Source organism: Anoplophora glabripennis, unplaced genomic scaffold (genome assembly GCF_000390285.2).
Source record: "Anoplophora glabripennis isolate ALB-LARVAE unplaced genomic scaffold, Agla_2.0 scaffold316, whole genome shotgun sequence".
Lineage (NCBI taxonomy): Eukaryota > Metazoa > Arthropoda > Insecta > Coleoptera > Cerambycidae > Anoplophora > Anoplophora glabripennis.
The window spans coordinates 438,915-460,120 of NW_019416446.1; the positions used below are offsets into that span (position 1 = coordinate 438,915).

General features: G+C 35.2%; 3 protein-coding genes across 5 annotated transcripts; 1 reads left to right on the top strand and 2 right to left on the bottom strand.

Annotated features, from left to right (window-relative positions):
* Nucleotides 1–8,326: 8,326 nt before the first annotated feature.
* LOC108908592 (CXXC-type zinc finger protein 1) lies at nt 8,327–10,926 on the top strand. 2 transcript variants are annotated; one of them, XM_018712672.1, is made up of 7 exons: nt 8,327–8,453; nt 8,511–8,656; nt 8,709–9,062; nt 9,117–9,361; nt 9,985–10,266; nt 10,325–10,548; nt 10,601–10,926. In XM_018712672.1, the coding sequence occupies exons 1-7, from the start codon at nt 8,430–8,432 to the stop codon at nt 10,820–10,822; spliced, it is 1,497 nt and encodes a 498-aa protein (XP_018568188.1). In that variant the 5' UTR covers nt 8,327–8,429; the 3' UTR covers nt 10,823–10,926. The 2 variants fall into 2 exon arrangements, with proteins under 2 accessions (XP_018568188.1, XP_018568187.1); XM_018712671.1 differs by having other exon boundaries at nt 8,709–9,361.
* Nucleotides 10,927–13,241: 2,315 nt separating this feature from the next.
* On the bottom strand, nt 13,242–15,627 carry LOC108908591 (T-complex protein 1 subunit zeta). Its single transcript, XM_018712670.2, has 7 exons — nt 15,419–15,627; nt 14,845–15,184; nt 14,648–14,795; nt 14,296–14,595; nt 13,940–14,242; nt 13,729–13,880; nt 13,242–13,667 (listed from the first exon to the last, which is right to left on the bottom strand). The coding sequence occupies exons 1-7, from the start codon at nt 15,550–15,552 to the stop codon at nt 13,452–13,454; spliced, it is 1,593 nt and encodes a 530-aa protein (XP_018568186.1). The 5' UTR covers nt 15,553–15,627; the 3' UTR covers nt 13,242–13,451.
* Nucleotides 15,628–16,602: 975 nt separating this feature from the next.
* On the bottom strand, nt 16,603–20,960 carry LOC108908593 (cyclin-dependent kinase 1). Of its 2 annotated transcripts, none has more exons than XM_018712673.1 (6): nt 20,872–20,960; nt 20,543–20,697; nt 20,369–20,485; nt 17,409–17,613; nt 17,128–17,351; nt 16,603–17,068 (listed from the first exon to the last, which is right to left on the bottom strand). In XM_018712673.1, exons 2-6 carry the CDS (start codon nt 20,671–20,673, stop codon nt 16,789–16,791), a joined length of 957 nt encoding a protein of 318 aa, XP_018568189.1. In that variant the 5' UTR covers nt 20,674–20,697; nt 20,872–20,960; the 3' UTR covers nt 16,603–16,788. The 2 variants fall into 2 exon arrangements, with proteins under 2 accessions (XP_018568189.1, XP_018568190.1); XM_018712674.1 differs by lacking the exon at nt 20,872–20,960 and adding an exon at nt 20,754–20,833.
* Between the last annotated feature and the right edge of the window lie 246 nt (nt 20,961–21,206).

Genomic DNA, 21,206 nt, shown 5'->3' on the forward strand with positions numbered 1-21,206 from the left:
TTCGAAGTTACTCCAAAATTTCGAAATATTTTCAAATACGTTTATGTACTTCGAAACATTCTAGTACCTACGTTAAAATAGTTTTAATTTAAATATTTTAATAAAATTTCGAAGTAAGTACATAAAAAGATGGAATATTTGAAGATGAACGTAAAGGTTGGGAATAAATTAAACGGTGGATTTTTTATTTAAAAAAATAAATATTTGTCATATAAAATATTTAATTTTTTAATATCGTTTTCAATGACAAAAGTCTTTTTTCAAAACCTATATAACCATGTTCGGTAGCCGAGTCAAAGCATACTTCGTAATGTTTTTGTTATTTTTCTTTTCCGTTGTTAGCAGTGGGGAAAAATGGTATTTACAAAAGTTTTATTTACGGAAAAATTACAAGAGCTGGGAATAAAACACAAGAGGGTAATTTTGTTTAAAATAAAAATTGGATCATAAAAAAATATTAAAAGAATGTTTTTACCAGTAGCGTATCACAATTTTCTTCGAAAAACCTTACGGTACAATCCGTACACACGCCACTGAGTAACTTACAAAGTCAATCTTTTTCCTGTTACTAGAGGATTATCAAATTAACTAAATTTTTTGTAACTTTTTATCGCCCTGTAGCTTGGAAAATAAAACCCGTAGAGCATAACTTCATATGAGAAAAATTTATTTTTTAAACCAAAAAATCCACCGTTTAATTTATTCCCAACCTTTACGTTACACCAAGTATATTAGTTTTCTATCTAAACTCAGCAAAAAAATAAAGGAGCAGGTTTTTGCTCCTTGAACATCAATTAAAGATTAAGATGAAACAAAAAAATTGAAAATTAAAAAAAAAACAAATTTTTCAACTTTTTTCAAAAACAAAATATTTTTTTCTTAACATTCGAAATATTCAATGTAAAATTTCAAAATTGAATTTGTTTTCCAAAATTTTGAAATTTTGTTTTTTGGTCCTTTAATTTTCTTGCTGGGTGTATTTCCACGTATTTAAAGGTTTTCAAAAGAATTTTCAAGTATTTCGAAAGTTTCGAACTAAATCGTCTCCAAGTTTGGACATTCTACTTCTTACGACCCCTCTAAAGAATTCCACTTGTTTCGCCCAAAACGACGATCCTTACGTACGTCCAAACTTATATTTAGCGGTGATCCGTATCGCATTTCCATACGACATGAAATATCGAGAGAATACATTGTCTAGGAGAGCAGATAAATCATCGGCACACATGTCGATGTACACATCCAGAAGCAAAATTCGGCCTGAACGGCTATAAATATAAAATCTGAAGGAGCTATAAAAGTTATTGACAGATAAATACGAAGTGGAAGGAAGCGGGTCTGCTGGAATATCAGCCTAGGCATCATCACCTCTCTTGGCACTATCATCTATTTTATTGCGACCATATGTTCGCTCGGGATTGCTCCCATAATACCGTCATACAAATTTATAAATAATGCCGTTCTTTATATTAGGTAGGTACAGGGCGATCGAAGATCGTATCCGTCGTAGATTGCCACGAGAAACAAGAAAGAAACTTACAATGTCAGAGTCAAAGCCTGCTAAGACATGGAACTGAATATGTAGTTTTTTTTAAATCATTCTAAAATGTGTGCTTTTTCGGACCAGTTTCATACTCCAAATAGTTATTTACACCATAAAGGAGGTAAGTATTATTTACCAGTCGAGGGCGAGTTTGCGCCCGAGCGGAGCGAGGGCTGGCAAGAGAGTCCGAGACTGATAAATTATACTTAACTGCTGCGTGGTGTATAACATTTTATCTGCTCTCACAGTTCATTATGGTTCATGAAGTAAAGATTAGGTTTTATTTTTCGACATTTCTTAATCAATTCATTTTGACATTATTCGAAATCTTGCAAAGTCGCCTTGGTTGTTTGGATTTTGTCGTATCTAAGATGTTTACAAACAAAGCTACATAAAAGTTGCAATTTTGCTGGTTTTGAATTATTATTTCTAAATGAGTGATTTTCAAATAGAAAGTGCAGCAAATGCTGCCTGCGAATTTTTATCCAGATTCTAAAAATGTCACATACGTTTGCGATTACTTCTCGTTTGGGTTCTGTTTCTCACCTAGAAATTCTCAAGAAATATATCAAGATTAGATTGGAAATTAAAACTGAAATCTCATGCTTTTTTGTGCGCTATCAAGCAGGTAGATGTTACAACCAACCAGTCAACAAGAATACCCTTTTTATGATTCCTAATGAAATTGCACAGTTTTTGAAACTAGAACATCCTGAAACATATACAAGCCATTGATTCCGAAGAACATCGGCAACGTTACTGGCTAATACAGTATTCTAGTCATATGACTCATATGATTCTAGTATTACAGTCCGACTCCGTTGGTGAGTAACCATCAACGTTTATTATAACTATTTATTTATATTTATAGTTATGTTGGAATTTGTACAACAATTAAACATTGGCTGAACTTTACTCGAACAGTCAAGGACATTATTGCTGTTAATTATTTCACCTTCGACAATATTATAACGATTAGCAAATTTCCCTATGTCTTTCCGTCCTCTTAATATTTTATCTACTATGTCTAGTTTATTTGTAAAAGATTCCTCTACATATCCTTTGGCAACGTTTGAAGAGCTCCATCCACATGTCTCTATAATGCAATTAAATCCGCCCTATCGTTAACCAAAATGGTCGACAGAGGATCGAAGGGAACAATGTCCTGTGTATTTATCTGCATTTGGCAAATTTAAAAATCTTGCTGCAGTTTAAGACATTTTACCAAACTGAAGTATTCCTACTGCAACATTTCCCATTTGAACATTTAAAGGAAAAGCGGTAACTCTCGGAATTTTCTGGGCAGCATGCAATACATTTTCTATACAGTGGCATATGTTTCGTTTATCACGAATCTCGGTTTTTTCGTTTTATTATCCGTTATTTTAATCAAAAGCTTTGATCCTAAATCATCTATATCATTCAAATTTAATTGATACAGTTCATCACAGCGACATGCACCGGCATCACCAAATATTAAGGCAACCGAAAAAGGAAAAACTAATATATAAATATTTTAAAATTTTCACATCTAAACGTACCTTCCGACATAGTTTGTTTCTATTAATTTTACTTCGACGTATTTTTTAAACGATCCTAATGAGTTCAAGGTCATTGAGGTATCGCAAGATGATAATTAGTGGGGACCCATCTTTAATCCATACGGATTTTTTTGTCCTTTGTCCAATTAGCCTTCATATTATACAGAATTCTACTGTAAAACTTGTCTTGCTCTTGCTAAACTTTAAGAAATCTTGACTTTTTCAAGAAAACAAGATTATTCGAAGTAAGGTATTCTAACACCGAATTAGAATCACCAAAAAGTCGATGGTAGGTTGAGTGTATCTCGAATTGTCAAATTTAGTACACTTATTAAAGCTTTTCACCTCCGAATTCTTTGAAACTGAACCGATCGACTTAAAATTTGGCAGATTGTTAGAGAAAAGGTCAATGAACATTAGTGACATAGCGCCGATTGATGCTTCCACCCTGTTGGGGGTTGACACCCCTTCTCGTAGGTGGAAATTTTTTTCAAAAATAACACTAGAAATCGATAAAGAATCAAATTTAGAAGAATTTTTTCGAGAAATCAATAGTCTTAGTTATTCACGATTGAAAACTTTTTTTTTGAGTGAAAAAAAGAACACTTTTTCAAAGTATTTTTCGTGAATAACTCAAAAACTACGCATTTTATTAAAAAAGTGTAAGGAACAAAAATTTTGCTTATAAATATATAAAGAAAATCGTTTTTTAAAAAGTGTTGTACGTCCTATACAAAGAGAAATATGGTTAGTGAAAGAGGACTTGTTTGGGGGGAATACTCGAATTGATGTATTCAACGTCAAATAAAAGAAAAAGGATTAATTTTACGTGTACAACGCTCCGGGAGTTTATTGTAGTAGGTACTCAAAAAGACCTTCAAAATGAGCACTTATAAAACTTAATTAGTGCAAAATTGAAGGAGTTATCGTCAAGAACAGATGGGTTGCTCATATTTTTTAAGGAAAAATGTGCAATAAACGTTGTACCATTTCCATCAGAATTAAAATTAATCGTAGACCCTTTACAATTAGTTTTGTTTTAGTGTTTTTCATACGATCCTGAAGTTAGACCGGTTTAGAATGCGTATTTTTTGAATAATGTATGGTAAAAGTTGAAAACGTATTTTTCATTATTCAAAAAAAATTGTCTTATTTATATAATAACTCTGAAACTATGAAAGATACGTAAAAAATGATAGACAACAAAAATGTAACTTTTTTTCAACAAATATTTTGCTTTTTTTATTCCTATAGCATAAAAAATAAAGGAGATATCGCCGCTTGAAGTATCCATTTTAGTGGAAAAACGACCTGTCTCGAGCTTTGAACTGCAAATTTTTTGTCTAGGAAAAATCTTAAAAGATTTAGCTATTTGAACCCATTTAAATTTAATTTTTACATTACGCGAATACTAAGAAAAAAGTAAGAAAGCTAAAAATTATGCATATATATGTCATATTTGTATAGAACTATAGAATATTGATTTCTACAAAAATTATTTTGTCGAATTAGTACAGTCATTGAAGCTGAATATCAGCTGGAACCTCCGAATTCTTTGAAACTGCATGGATTTGTATGAAAATTTAGAATCATTTAGGCTCATCTTAGGCTCAAGTTCAAAAGTGACATAAGCCGGATTGACGCTTTTTGTTTTTTAGGGGTAAAAACTAACCCTAAGTGAAAAAAATTGAAAAATTTAAGTTTTAAGTATTTTATTGATAAAAATCTTGTTCAAGCACAAAGATTAAATAATGTTCAATGTTCTCGAACAAGTTTTATGATATATTTGATCTTTTCGACCGTATATTTAACCCTTGAAAACTACCCCTATGCAAAAAATAATGATAAAAAATTACTTTTTAAAGATTTGGAATGATTAAATAGAGCAATTATTTAAAATAAAAGTTACCTTATAGCTAATAAAATAATTTTTCCCTTTCAACCCCTAAAAACCACTCCTGTATTAACAAAAATGATAAAAAATTACTTTTTAAAAGCTGGGAACACTTTAACGATGCAATTATTTTAAATAAAAATTCCCTTATATTGTTTAGGAGAAAATATTTTACTCTTGCCATTTTCAACTCTTATAAACTACCCTTTTACCAATACTAATGTAAAATATTTTTATTGAATCCTAATATTCTGCTCCAAAAATGAGAAAGCCTATTTTGCTCCGAAAAAATGTCATTTTTTTTACTATAACTCAGTTAATTTTGAAGCTATAGTTATCCTACAAAAAAGCATTTTAAAGATAATTTCAAGAGCTGTAAGATCGTTTGCATATAAAGTCCTTTTAAGTTCTTCGTTTTTTAAAGAGAAAGGATCGAAGGGCTCGAGACAGATCGTTTTTCCACTAAAATAAATACTTCAAGCGGTGATATCTCCTTTATTTTTTATGCTATAGGAATAAAAAAAGCAAAATATTTGTTGAAAAAAAGCTACATTTTTGTTGTCTATCATTTTTTACGTATCTTTCATAGTTTCAGAGTTATTATATAAATAAGGCAATTTTTTTTAATAATACGTTTTCAGCTTTTACATCTCGTGAGTCAAAAGATTTTATTAGCTAACTTTTCTATTTAAACAAATAAGTGAGGAAAACAGTTTTTTCACTTTGCAGGGAAAACCATCAATTTTAGCGAAAAGTGACTCGCAGACAGCTTGTAGGGAGTAAAATTATTTACAAAATGAGACTTGTTAAATTAAAATCGATTAATAAACAAAAAAGTTATTGCAAGAAAACAAGAAAAGTACCGAAAATAGATGCAATGGATAGCTAGCAAAAAATACAAATTTAAAAAAAAAGCACCCTCTACGACAAACAGGAGCCAAGATAAGAATTTTTTTAAAATCGTAGCGCAATTGTTTATAAACATTAAGACTTGAATTTTTCGCAAAATAAAGTTTACGACGTAAACTACGATTTCCCGTGAATTGCATTGAAAAATATGGAAAATTAACGACTCACGAGCCCTTTAAAGAGAAGGTACTCGCTAAGTAAACTGTCCGTCGGCAGGCGGCGTGGTGGTGGGGGAAGCTCGTCCAAGCGAGTCCCGCGCGCGAGAAAAGTTCAAATTGATGCGCGCTGTAAAATTTTGCATTATCTCGGCTTCGATTCATCGTAAAAACTTTTTTATATTTAAACTGGGGTAGCTCGACGAAAAAATAACAATGAGCATATTTACGAATTCGTAAAATAGCCCTGAACCCCAGAAAAAATGCATCTTTTATACTGAATTTTTTTTAATTTACAAAAATGTCACAAAAATTATTGTTAAACAAAATATTAATTAAAATTTCAACTACGGAATTATTTTACTATTATTAAATAAATAAATGAAGCTATCGTTCAGCCAAATTGGCTAATGGATTACCCTCAAAACAAGAGGTTTTTGTATCAGGACAAACAACTTATTTAAAAAAGAACAATGAACCCATTTCTTCTGCTCTAACTTTATTAAAATGTCAAAAATATCTCAAAGCACTCGCAGACATCATTTTTCTACACGTACATCCACACGTACACACATTTTTCCTATTCTTTTATTACGCTTATTGTTGTTATCCAATCTTGTGCTTACTCACAAATGTATTTCTGTAAACCAAATGAAAATTAAGAAGAGTTTTAATTGGCGGTTTCAAGAGCCCTTTGTGCGTCTCCTGCAGGCCCGGATCCAGAGACTGGTTTTGGGGGTGGCGCAAAGCACTTCTTTATCATTATTATTATTATTATTATTATTGTTGTTGTTGTTATTTTTTTGATGACGTAAGGTGTAGGTTAGGAAGGAGGACTTGCATTAATATCGACTAACTGCCTGTTGTCGTTTGGAGAAATTGAAGATCTTTAAAAAATGTTGTGCTTTGGGGGTGGCGATCGCCACATCGCCACCCCCTCTGGATCCGGGCCTGGTCTCCTGGCAGCTGAAAGTCCGCGATCAAAAGCCGTCTCTCTCGCTTCACCCCTGCCCCGGTATCCCCTCTAATGGTACCCGTCATCGCGACACTACCGAAAATAAGTACTTACTCACAAATCCGGCATATTTCGAATATCATCTGTTAACAATCGAAATGATTGACCCAAATATTTCCCGAACTATTTCTTTGATCCATAGGCCGCGGGCCAGCTATTTCTCCCGTCGACTTTGAAGGGGTCCCGGGGGTCAATGATAATGGTGTCGACACCGTCAGCGAGGTGTTAGGTGACTTCCTGTATTTCAGATTGAAGAAGGCAATAAATTCTTTCGTCCTCCCTTTTTTTATTTATAATATGACATGAGCGTTAATTAGGACCCTTTGAAACTTCGGAGTGTGAAATTTGAACAAAAAATGTACAGGGCGTTTTCCTCTACACGACCTCAAAGGCCGAATGAAAATAGATTTGAAAGGCGTTAGACGTGTCAAGTGTGTCAAAAAAAATGGGATGTTAAGTCAAGTGTGCTATGGAATTGTTAAAACAGTTGAATCTTGTATGGAAAATTTCCATGGCAGATATGATTGACGCGCAGATCAATGCTATATCGTGCCAGATTTTAAATAAAAATTAAAAAAATATCGCTACAGCTTCTATTTTTTATCTTAAAAATTACGAACGAATTAGTTCTAATGAGGAGGTATTTTTAACAGTTTTGTAAATACAATTTTTCAAAGTTGAAAAAAAAAACACATTTTTATGTCAAATTTGATTGAATTAATCAACATAGTAAAGAACTAAGTTAAATCTGCTTATTTTGATAGCGGGAAACTGTAGAGCTTTATATGTACGGAATATTGGAACTTCCTGTATAATTTTGCAATGAATAGTTTAGTAAAAAAATATTAAAAGTGAATTTATCGGGATCCAAATCATTGAAATCTGTATGCAGCCAGAAATACAGATATATTCATGTTTGTATTTTTAACAATGTAAATTGGGCTTTTGTACAAAACATTCATCGGATATTGCACCAAATTTAATTTCAACAAGAATTAAAAAATCTTTTATAAAGGTTCCCATATAAGTTTTGCTTAATATCGATTTGCACTAATTTTAGAAATCTTGACAAATACTCTTTCTATCCTATTTCAATAGGGAGTATCCTATGTAACTGGAAAATATTTAACAACAAATAAAATCTGAACGTACCATCTGTATGAAAACATCCTATGAACGGTACGTTCGGTGACGGTAAAAGTCTTTATTACAGTGTTATGTCAAATATTTATATTGTTTTGACAGTATTGTTGACAGTACACTGTCGAATCGATGGTATTGTTGATTTTGCCCTTATAGAAACAGAATTTCAAAATATTGTACATTAAAGTAAAATATTATATCGATTTAACTCTATCATTTATTTGTTACAATGTCTCGTAAGCGGGATATCTCCGTAAGTAGAAAAATATGTGTTTACAAAATATTCAACCTGACCCTCGTCTGCTTGCAGAAAGAGGAAATAGCCAGGCAGTTCCTGCTGCCCGAAAGACAGTCCAAAATAGACACCTTACTCAAACAAGACGGTCAGGCGTACTGCATATGTCGTTCTTCCGATTCCTCCCGTTTCATGATAGCCTGTGACGCTTGCGAAGAATGGTAAGAACCCCTTTTAAACTTCACGAACATTTTTATACGTTCACATCCGTAGGTACCACGGGGACTGCATAAAAATATCTGAGAAAGAAGCCAAGTTGATCAAGCAGTACTTCTGTATCCGCTGCAAGGAGGAAGATTCCACCCTGGTCACCCGTTGGAAGACCAAGAGGGAACGGGATGAAGCCAGCTCGGTCCAGAATAATTCTGAGGACCGCAAATCGAGGAAAAGGAAAGATCGAGGGGAGAATAAGACGGATAAGAAAACGAAGAAGTGCGGCGAGTGCATGGGCTGTTACCGAACCGAGGACTGCGGTAGATGCGACGTGTGCACCCGTAAAAACAGACACGGCTCGTCCAAGAATAAGGAGCGGTGCAAGCAGAGAATCTGCGTCAATTCTCTAGGAGGGTTAGTATGGTTTAGTAATCGTTTCCGACGTTACTTCATAGTTTTTATTTACAGAGCGCGACGTAAGAGGAGGGAATCGAGTTCCGACAGGGACCAATCGTTCAACGAGCACTTGAAAACGGATTACCCGAGGCAGTGCTACGGTCCGAAGTGCGTGAATAGTGCACGTTACGGGTCTAAGTACTGTTCGGACCAGTGCGGTATGGATCTGGCGAAGACGAGGATACTTCAGGTCTTGCCGCAGAGACTGCAGGAGTGGGCCTTGAGCCCCTCGGTTGCGGAAGAGATGAACATCAAAGGTAAGAAAAACTATACAAGATCGCACAATACTGTTGAGACGTTTCTCGTATTACTGGAGGAAATAGACAAAGAGTAGTTCAAATGTCCCATGATCAAAAACAGTTTTTGGGATTGTCGATTAGTTATTGTGTTTTTTTAATTGTTTTTGTGATATTAGATTACTGTAAAATTTTTTAATTTTTGTAAAAATTTTTTAATTTGTTTTTTAATTGTTATATGTTGTTTTTTAAGTCCATTTAATAACTTTAAGGGGATGTTTCTGAATCAATTTAGAGAAAGTTTGGAAATATCGATTTTTTTCCTTATTGTCCAAAAAAGATGCCTGCCGATTGGTGAGAAATGTTTGGCCAAAAATGATAAACGCCCTATATATTTTAAACATTTCTCACGATTTGGAGATGTGGTAGATTTGGCGTTGTGACAATTTTTTTTTAATCGGTTTTGATACGTTTGAACTACTTTTTGTATATCTCTTCTCGACTTACAATAAATTTTTTCGAAAGTGTCGAAATAGTTCCATCCTCTGTAGTTCTTACAGTTCAGTACTTTAAAACCTGATTTTTCTTTTTCGGTGCTGAAAAAGTTTATAAATGTGTTTTTTAACGTGTGCGTTTCCTTTCAGCTCTCGATCAAGTCAGAAAGCAGCAGGTCGAGGTGAAACAGATACTTCAAGAACTGGACAAGCGCCACAGAGAGCTGGACTTCATAGTAGAACGAGCGAAGAACGCCTCGATCGACCCGAATCAGGACAATGACAACGACGAAGATGCCGAAATTTCCATGTACTGCATCACCTGCGGCCACGAGATCCACTCCAAGACGGCCATAAAGCACATGGAGAAGTGCTTCAACAAGTACGAGTCGCAGGCATCATTCGGGTCCGTCTTCAAGACCAGAATCGAAGGTATGCAGGTAAAATTTCAACGATACGAAGCTAAATCATTGTTTTCTCTATATTTCAGGCAACAACATGTTCTGCGACTTCTACAACTCCTCGAACAGGACGTACTGCAAGAGGCTGCGCGTCCTGTGCCCCGAGCACTGCAAGGACCCTAAGATAAGCGAGTACGATGTGTGCGGTTGCCCGTTGGTGACGAACGTCTTCTCCCCGACCGGCGAGTTCTGCAGGGCCCCGAAGAAGTCCTGCACCAAGCATTACGTCTGGGAGAAGCTGAGACGGGCCGAGGTATGTTGCAATGGTCGATTCGATTCTAAGTGTTAATTTTTCTCTTGCGTAGATCGACCTGGAGAGGGTGCGGCAGTGGTTGAAGATGGACGAGCTGTTGGAGAAGGAACGGCAGATAAGGACGAGCATGGCGAGCCGGGCGGGGGTCTTGGCGCTGATGCTCCACAGCACTTACAACCACGAGCTCATGGAGAGGATCACGAAGGCGCAGGACCAGCAGAGCATTCAGCGAGAGATGGCGAAACGCATGAAGATGAAGCCGCGGTATTCTTGAAAGGGGCGAAACTGTGGTACGGAAGGTGGCAAGCTTCAATTTTGATTAACTCTGTATGATTATTAAATAATTAGTTGTCGCTAATAAAATTCGTAATTTAGTGAGACTGTTGTTATAATTGTGTAGTAGGACTCATTTGATTTCCTAACCTCAACTACGTAATATATCAAATGACATTTAGTAGGTCCTATTTGATTCCCTAGCCTCAATTATATAATATGTCAAATATCGTCGCGTAGGTCTCATATGATTTCCTAACCTCAACTACGTAATATGTCAAACGACATTTAGTAGGTCCTATTTGGTTTCCTAACCTCAAATATGTAATATGTCATATATCATTGCATAGGTTTTGTCTGATTTTCTAACCTCTACGAGATACATCAAAATGTTATTAGTAGGTTCGATTCGATTTCCTAACCTCAATTAGGTAATAAGCAAAATATCGTTTCGTAGACCTAATTTCCTAAATTGGGAAATATGTTAACACTCTTGTTCTGTAATTTATGGTTAGCAGACGATATTGCAAAATAAAGACAGATTCTAACAACAATTTATAAAAAACGTTAATTCATAATTCAGTCAGTGACACAAGATAATGTTTTCACATGAAATATTAGCATATATCTATTACATTTAAACTAATTAACGTAAAATTCGCTATTCCGTTCGACAATTTCAGTTTTTTGTCAGTCGTATCTTACCAAACACAAATCTAGGGTAAAATAATAAATTGTTCAGTGGATACCGCCTGATTTCCTAACCGCATTTATTACAAAATATCGCTAAATATCCTTCAGTAGGTTAGTTGTGATTTCCTAACCTTAATTACGAAATACGTTAAATATTATTTAACCTTCTGATTCTGTAACTTAAATTATAAAATGCATTAAATATTGTTTGTAGGTCTCGTCTGATTTTCTAACCTCAATTACGATATGCGTTAAACGTCGTTCAGTAGGTTCCGTCTGATTTCCTAAACTTAATTACAGTTACATTAAATGTCGTACAGTAGGTCCTGTAATATTTCCTAACCTCAATTATGTAATGTGTCAAATATCATTACGTAGGTTTCGAGGAGTTATTTAGTAGGTCCGATTCGATTTCCTAACCTCAAATACGTAACATGCGAAATATCGTTTCATAGACCTAATTTCCTAAATTAGAAAATAACATTTTGTTCTGTAATTTATGGTTAGTAGACGATATTGCGAAATAAAGACAGATTCTAACAACAATTTATAAAAATTTTAATTCATAATTCAGTCAGTTACGCAAGATAATGTTTTCACATGAAATATTAGCGTATGTCTATTACAGCAAGTTGTGTAATAATTGTGGTGCATTTGAACTAATTAACATAAAATTCGCTATTCTGTTCGACAATTTCAGTTTGCTGTCAGTCGTATCTTGCCAAATGCGAATCTACAAATTTAAGTTACTGAAATGAACAAAATAAGAGGGTAAATATTGTTCAGTAGATTCCACCTGATTTCCTAACCTTAATTACGAAATACGTTACATATTATTTAGTAGGTTCCTTCCGATTCTCTAACTTATACTACGAAATGCATTAAATATCAATTGTAGGTCTCGTCTGATTTTCTAACCTCAATTACGATATGCGTTAAATGTCGTTCAGTAGGTCCTGTAATATTTCCTAACCTCAATTACAAATGTGGTAAATAGTCCAGGATCACCACCATTTTGGTTAATGTACATTAATAAAAATTATAAAAATATTGAAATATTCAATTTGGTTTTAAATTCGGTAGATACATAGTTTTATAATTTTCCGAATCTCAAATTTTCCCCAATACTCTTTGTTGTTACTACGGTGGCTACATAAAGTAGTTCTAATGTACCTTCATCCGTCAATCAACAACACAAATGAATTCGATTTTAATTTGGGTAGATACATATTTTTATAATAATTTTCCTTAACTCAAATTTTCCCCAATACTCTTTGTTGTTACTACGGTGGCTACATAAAGTAGTTCTAATGTACCATCATCCGTCAATCAACAACACAAATGAATTCGGTTTTAATTTTGGTAGATACATATTTTTATAATAATTTTCCGTAACTCAAATTTTCCCCAATACTCTTTGTTGTCACTACGGTGGCTACATAAAGTAGTTCTAATGTACCTTCATCCGTCAATCAACAACACATGAATTCGGTTTTAATTTTGGTAGATACATATTTTTATAATAATTTTCTGTAACTCAAATTTTCCCCAATAATTATTGTTGTCACTACGGTGGCTACATAAAGTAGTTCTAATGTACCTTCATCCGTCAATCAACACAACTTAGCTTTCAATTGCACCGAGTGAAAAAGTGACTGAAATCCATAGCGATAGTGCACAAAAATATACATCAGTATTTTTAACGAGTCGAAAAATAAAAAACCGTAACGTTTTCAAGCGTTTATTGAATTAAATCGTATTAAAACATGATGCGCCGCTTTCAGGGGTGCTCCCACCAGAAAGCGGCTGAATTACTTTTTATTTTCATACAAAACGGTATAATAACGCAACTAAACTAAACTTGTAAGATATTAATTAAATAGTAAAAGCAGAAACGTGCATAAGACAGACGCACATGAAACGTTACACGACCACCCCTAACCCTTGAGGCTGCTCATTCCCGCCCTCATGATTTCATCCACGAGCAACAAATTGCTCGCTATTACAGTGCACGAGTTGATGATCTGCTTCTTGACGATGTAGTTGTCGAAGATGCCCATGTCGCGAGGGATGATCGGTTCGCCAGAGGTCAGATCCAACCCGACAGGATCGGGACTCAATCGAGATTCTTCCTGCAGCTTGACGATGGTATCCTGCAACGAAACGACGAATAAAGCCATTGCGACGATTAGAACTATATTTTTAGTGGCTTACCTGCACGTCGAAACCGGAATTAACGGCTAGTGTTTTCGGAATAACCAGAAGGGCTTCCGCATAAGCGGCGATGCCCAGACGAACTTTTCCTTTAACGGTATCCTTATACGCCAGTAGTTCTTTGTTAGCGGTCACCTCGAAAGCTCCGGCACCTGAAAAAAATGAATCGTTGACACGGAACGATCTTTTTGTGCGTAATTTTCAAACGTACCTGGGATCACTGCCTTGTCCTCAATAGCGTTGTTGATAGCCCTCAAGCCGTCCCTTACGGCGTCCTTTATCTGGATCAACGTGTGCTTGTTGGGTCCCTTCATCAGAATCGTGACGGACTGGGGTACTTTACACTCCTCCACGAAGGTGTACTTGTTCTCCCCCAACACGTGTTCGTAAACGTGTCCCGCTCGTCCCAGCTGTGACTCTTGGAGGTCGTCGAAACTGTTCATCGCCACCCCGCCGCAGGCCAAGGCGAGACGCTCCATGTTACGCCTCTTCGCCCGCCTCAACGCCATGATGCCTAAAAAAGAGAAAGTCAAACACTATAAACGTAGCGAGTATATCGATTCGTACCCTCCTTAGCCAGCATATCCAAACTCATGGGGTCGATTCCCTTTTGGTTGATGACCACGAAGGTCTTGTCGGTCCCGTCACACAGGGATTTTTTCAGAGCGATGACTTTCTTGACTCGCTGCTCGATAAACTCACGCTCGGCGGCCACCATCTTCTCCCGCTCTTCTGCGGTCTTGTAGAAGAAACCCGAGTTAACCTCGCTCTTCTCGTATTCCATGCTGACATTACACGTCAAGATGTAGCAGTTCTTCAGACTCTTCGGCATGTCAGGGTGACGAGATCCATGGTCCAGAACCAACCCTACGAAAAAATCAAAAATTAAACCATCGAAAAAAGCAAATACTAAAATTACCTTTTACTAGACTCGTATCGGTCTCGGTTTTGTGTTGCATCTCCATCAACTCGACCATATGCAAATCGACGGGTTTGTCGCCCTGTTTAATGGATAACACAGCGTCAACACAAACGTCAGTCAACACATCTGCCAATTTTTGATGAACCTACAAAAACAACGATAATTTTTTCACTTCCTACAAAGCTACCTCTTACTTTTGTCCTCAAACTGGTCTTGCAGACGTCGGTTAGGCTCTCCTTATTAATCGCGACTGGTATTTTCACTTTCTCCAACACCTCCAACGCCTTAATTCTAGCCTTGTCGAAACCTTCCGTTAATATCCTGGGATGGAGGCCCTCGGATATGTATAAGTCAGCCTGCTTGAGTAACTCTCCGATGACTAGAACGGTAGATGTTGTGCCATCTCCGGTCATATCGTCTTGAGCAGTACTGGCTCTAGCTATTAGTGAGGCCGTGGGATGCTGAATTTGCATTTCGTGAAGCAGAACGTTACCGTCTTTGGTTATTTTGATGTCTCCAGCGCCAGAAACCAACCTGGGAGAGAAAATAATTACAATGTATGAACGCGAACATTTTTCGAGACGAGGGATATATTATTTAGGTTAAGTTTTCAATTGCCCCAGAAATTAATATTAAATTATGTTTTTGAACGGTGAAAGGTGTTAATAAGAATATTTTCTAAAATATAAATTAAAAGAAATAGATTTTATTAATCTAATTAAGGTACTTCTGAAGAATTTTCGCGAATAACTAGTCATGTGTGCTTACATTTTGACTGTCCCCTTGGGGCCTAGGTTGGATTTCATCACATCCTGAATGCCTTTGGCCGCGGAAATGTTTATTGCCAAGGCCTGGGCTGCTCTGGCTACCTCGGCTTTAGGATTCAACAAGCTTATGGCCATGTTTGTTCACTTTGTAAAATTAAATGAGAAAATCGCTTGATGAAACACCTTTCTTTACCGATACCGGAAACCGACTATTCCTCCTCTTCTTCTTCTAACAAGAACTGCGAACACATCTCGATCTCGAACCTCATATACGAAATTGCATTAGAACAAAATTTTATTACATAAATACGAATCGATTTAACAATTGCTGCATTCAGATGACATATAATCGATTAAGTCAGGGAGTATTCTTTTATATGGAGCCAATCAGAAATTAGGATTGTTTAAACAAACCAATGATATTACAAGGATGAATAAAAGAACACGGCCTAACTTATAGATTCTGTCGGCTGAATGTAGCCAATTTATAAATGACATTATTTTTTCTGTACCACACGTCCATGTTCTATCTTTTAAGAACATGGCGTCGTTGTATATATCTCATATTCTATGATTTTTGTCATTTGTTACATTTCTAAAAATTTTGAAAATTCTGCCATATTCAGATCCACAGAACATAAAAGAATCTATTCATTTCCAATATGGTTGACTTGCTCAAGGTCATTCACAACTACCTCTTAAAATCATATAAACAAATGTATATTTTTAATGATTTATCACACTTCGGTGTATGAATTGAATGAGACAACAGTTTGGATCATGTTCATCATCAGCAGGCGTTTGTACTGCTATATACATATAAAAAATTTTAAATGCATCTGAATTGCGTTATTCAAATTAATTAAATTATTTAATGTTTTCCTGATTTATATTGAACTACAATCAGTCTAAGACACGTTGAAAGTAAACGTGTACAAGAAATCGACTATTACAGCTACCATACTGGGTATTTTTATTATATAAAGTAATTTTTGTTCAGTGTGTATAATAATCCCATGTGGTCGATAATGACCAATTTTCACTATTAATTCTTGCAGAAATATGTACCTAAAAGGAAATCGATGGTGGATAAAACAATAATTTATTTGCTTTATTGAAGACAAACATCGTTTTTAATTTATTTTTAAACAAACTAGAAAATATCTTTAAAAACCATGTATTTATACAAAAATATGAAAATCTAAATTAAAAAATACAAGATAGAAATCAAAAGGTAGAAATAAATATACTGACTAATATAGACAGTCCGAAATATATGAAGTATATAAAAATAACCGATTGATCCCTCGTAACAAACTTAAATCTTAGCGAAATAAATATACAATCTCGAACGCGCCTCGGTGAATATCACTAGAGCTCATCGGAACGCGACGATTTCTGCTCGTCGCGGATCACGGGCTTGAACGTCAAATCGACGTCGTTAAAATAGGGATGAGAAGCGATACGCTTGGCGGAGATACGTTTTGCGGGATTGTAGATCAACATGTGCTTCAGCAGATCGACGCCGTCTTCGTTCAAATGTTTTATCTGCCCCGCCAGGTTGTAATTGGTCCAGTTCGGGAAAGTCGCTTTGTAATCCGGGAGAGACGATACGCCTGGCCATATTTCCTCGTTCGGCGTCTTCAAAACCCTGAAAGACGATTCGAAAATGATTCTCGTCCCCTGTTACGTAATCCCTAAAAGCCATACCTAAATATTCTAAATAGTTGATCGATTTCGGAGTCGCCCTGGAACAACGGCCGTTTGGTGGCCATTTCCGCGAAAATACACCCCAACGACCAGATATCGATGGGGCAAGAGTACCTCGCCGAGCCCAAGAGCACTTCCGGGGCCCTGTACCACAAAGTCACCACTTCGTGAGTGTAGACTCTGACGGGGACACCAAACGCACGCCCCAAACCAAAATCGGCGACCTAAAATTCGTGGAAGTCGATAAATTCATTAAAATAACATCCGGAAACGGTTCTAACCTTAATAACTCCGTCTCTGGTGATGAGCAAATTCTGCGGCTTCAAGTCCCTGTGCAGAACTCTGCGTTGATGGCAGAATAGTATTGCTTCGTTGATTTGGTAGAGATAGCTCTTGACGAGCCTGGGGTCCATGACCTTACCCTGTTCTATTTTGTCTAAATACTTTTTCAGATCCATCGAAAGGAATTCAAATATTAAGTACAATCTAAAAGAGTCGAATGAATGTTACTTACTTCCCAACCTACTACGGGGTTTATAAGAAAAGCAGATTTGTAAATCTTAAACGAAAAATAAATAGTCAAGTAAATATATCAGTAATCGTCGCTGACTCAGTCCATTGGAACACATTTTATTTAATATTTGCTATTCTTGGTTATTTCTCTAAAGAAAGAACAAGTAAATATCAGTTATATATGTGCGTTCTCAATACTGCCAGTGGTTTAGTAACAACCCTTTAAGAAATTTCTTGTGTTTGCGTAATGCGATATATTTATTCATGGCATTTTTTTCTAGTTTTATTCGTTTATTTATTTGCTTTATAAGTCAGTGAATAAAAATATAAAGTTCATCTTGTTAACGTATCAAACAAGTTAATGGTCTATGAAAGTAAACAAGAAACAGCAGTGTTACAGATTTTTATAAATTACTGGCCGTTACTGAGTCAAAGGGGCAACGACAGCTAGATTATTTGCAAATACAACAGCAAAATTAAATGATGAAGGCAACTGTATGATCCCAACAATCAAAATATCTGACGAAAGCTAATTTTGTCAAAATACTTTATAATGTCGCTCAAACTTAAATGTATTTTACATTAACATTATTTTACAATCATTTTAGATAACATTTCAAGGCCTATTTTACAAATAATTAAATTTGTTCTGATCCGTAAATAATTCACAGTAATATTTTGCTTAATTCATTGACAATTAAATCTTTGCGGGCAGCACTTTTTGCCTCAAAAAGCTGAATATAAAAAATATTCAGTCTTATAATTTGTGTCTGTATGTATTTGTGACGTTTTCACAAACAATATTGTACAAAACTACAACATGCGGTTCAGCAACCTCCAAAATAGTGTGTGAAATAATAATTCAAAAACACGAGCGAGGGGAATCGATGAAAACGATTGCTGGCTAAGTGATTATTCCAGAAAAACTATGCACTCTCTGTCATACGACCAAACTCATAAAAAAATGGTTTGGAGACAATGATTAAAGTTTCGAGTTGGCCGTCAAGCAGCCCTGATCTGAATGTCACCGAAATAATTATGACACCATATAAAAAAGCCTTTGCAGGACAACCCCCAAAGGACAATTTATCTCAAAAGGAAAAATCCAAGAGATTTTAGGAATTCTTCATCCCCGAGTTTTATAGATCCTTAGTCGACGCTATGCCAAAGAGAAATCGAGCTTTTAAAATAGCCAAAGGGGGCGGTACAAATTACTAAATTAAAAACAAACTTGTTCGTTCCATGCCTCACCAAATTTCGCAGTTTTTTCTTAATTTTCAATGCAGTTGAACTACTTTTTTCTAAGAAATACAAATCTATTGGCTTTCCTGACTACAGATTTTGTGACAATCATTATTTGTACAATTGAGGCGATTTTGGAAAACTTGGATCAAATTTGTAATAAATAATGTGCACCCGAACAATTAGTTGTTAAAAATAAACTTATTGGTCTTAAATTAAGTTAAATTACTATCAAATATGAAAAATTTTGATCAATAAAAAATATTACCGCTACATCAAGTTTAAAAATTACAAGTAGGAGGAAATTGAAAAAATGTAGAAAAACGAAAGAGGCAAATAACAATTATTAGTAAATAAAGACAGTAAAACAACAACAATACTAGTTGGTATATACAGGGTGATTCACAAATGGTGACCAAAAATGAAACCTCGTATTCTTTGGTGAATTTTAAGGGGAGTATTTCCTATAAAGTTTTTATCTAGGACGCTACGTAAAAAAGATACAGGGTGTTAGAAATCAAAGCAATTAAAGATATTTTTATTTTTTTTAAATAATTTAAAAACTAGTAGTTAAGTGGAATTTGAAATTGGTCCCATTTATGTAAACATTGTCCAAAATCTGAGACCTTTTCCTAAAATTTCCGCCACTGGAGCATGTAAATTTTAGAAAAAGCCTTCAGATTTTGGACAGTGTTTATGGAAATACATGTGCCCAATTTGTGCCCAATTTCAAATTATTTCACTTACTAGTTTTTAAATTATTTAAAAAAATTAAAAATACTTTTTACGTTTAAAACACTATCTTTTTAAAGAAGCGTCCTACATAAAAACATTATAGGAAACGATGCCCTTAAAATTCACGAAACAATGTTTCAATAAAACATTCATTAATTTACTTTAAAAAACTATAATAATTCTAATGCATAGAGTGAAATACACTTAAAAAATTATAACTGATGCAACGTCTATAAAAATTTGTATGTGGCAAAATCAGCAAGACGAACCTGGTATTTTCCTTAACCCGATGATTACTGGTACATTTACCTTACTTGTTAAATATAATTAATGTGTACAGTACTAAATATCTCACAGACCTGCTCACTGTTTCTTACCGGATATTAAAAAATTTAGCAGTAGTGAAATTGTCCATATTCTAAATCTAAAAGTTGCAAAAACGTAATAGGACAGATAAAATTTATATTGTGTACTAAAAACGGCAGGTCTGATGAAGACTAAAAAAACGAAACTGTGCTGGTTAAAATGCTGGGTTATACAATCAAAGAAAGCAGCGTTGACAAATACAACTTACTAATCGTTTCGCCACAAGCGGAAAATTTATTCTTGGGAGTCGGAGTGGACTGAAGCAACAATATACAAGTTATGAGAGTGTATAACGTGTATACACACAATTTTTTTCTTCAGTTTTGAAAAAGTTAGACCTACAGTTTGAATATAACAAATTCGATTAAAACAGATCATTACTCACCTGTTCTCCTCCATCATGACATCCTCCAGCGATACGATATGTGGATGACGCAGTTCTTTCAGTAACGAGATCTCTCTTATTGCGGTAGACGGTATGCCTTCGTCTTCAGATTCCAATCTAATAATACACAATTTTTTTTATACAAATACTTCCAGCAACAGTGAGAAAACTAACCTGATTTTCTTCATTGCAACAAGCTCACCGGTCTTCTTGTTCTTACCCTTGTATACCACCCCATACGTTCCCTCGCCTATCTTTTCTATCTTTAAGAAATCATCCACGTTAACGCCAATTTTATTCGACATTATGGCTTAGTTTACTAGCCACAACTAAAAGAAAAGGCGTATTAGTAAAAACAACTTTACTTTTACAAGAAAATGCTAACATTAACCTATATGCATAACTTGCTTGATCGTTTTTTGAGCCTTCGCGATCAATTCTTGTCAAATTCGCACAAGTAAAAACATAAAAATATAATATTTGATTAACGATTGCCTACTTACTTGTGTTAATTATAAATAAAAACTTTGAAAACTGTTACAATAAACGTAAACTTCTAACGAACTTTTAAAACAAACCAAAATGGAGGGACATCCTCTGTTCGAATTCTGGCCAATCGGGCTCTCGCCAACCTATGAAGTTGACCTACTTAACCGGGACCGCAGATTCGTCAAAAAGTTAGACGTGTTCTTTGAAATGATAGGTTAGCGGTATACGTGAGGCCACAGCCAGCCAATAAGAAAATGTTAAAAAAGGATGGGTACAGTTGTAGGTTATTTCAATAAATATGTAACTACGTATGCAACCAACATAACAACTACGTGTAACTACAGTTGCA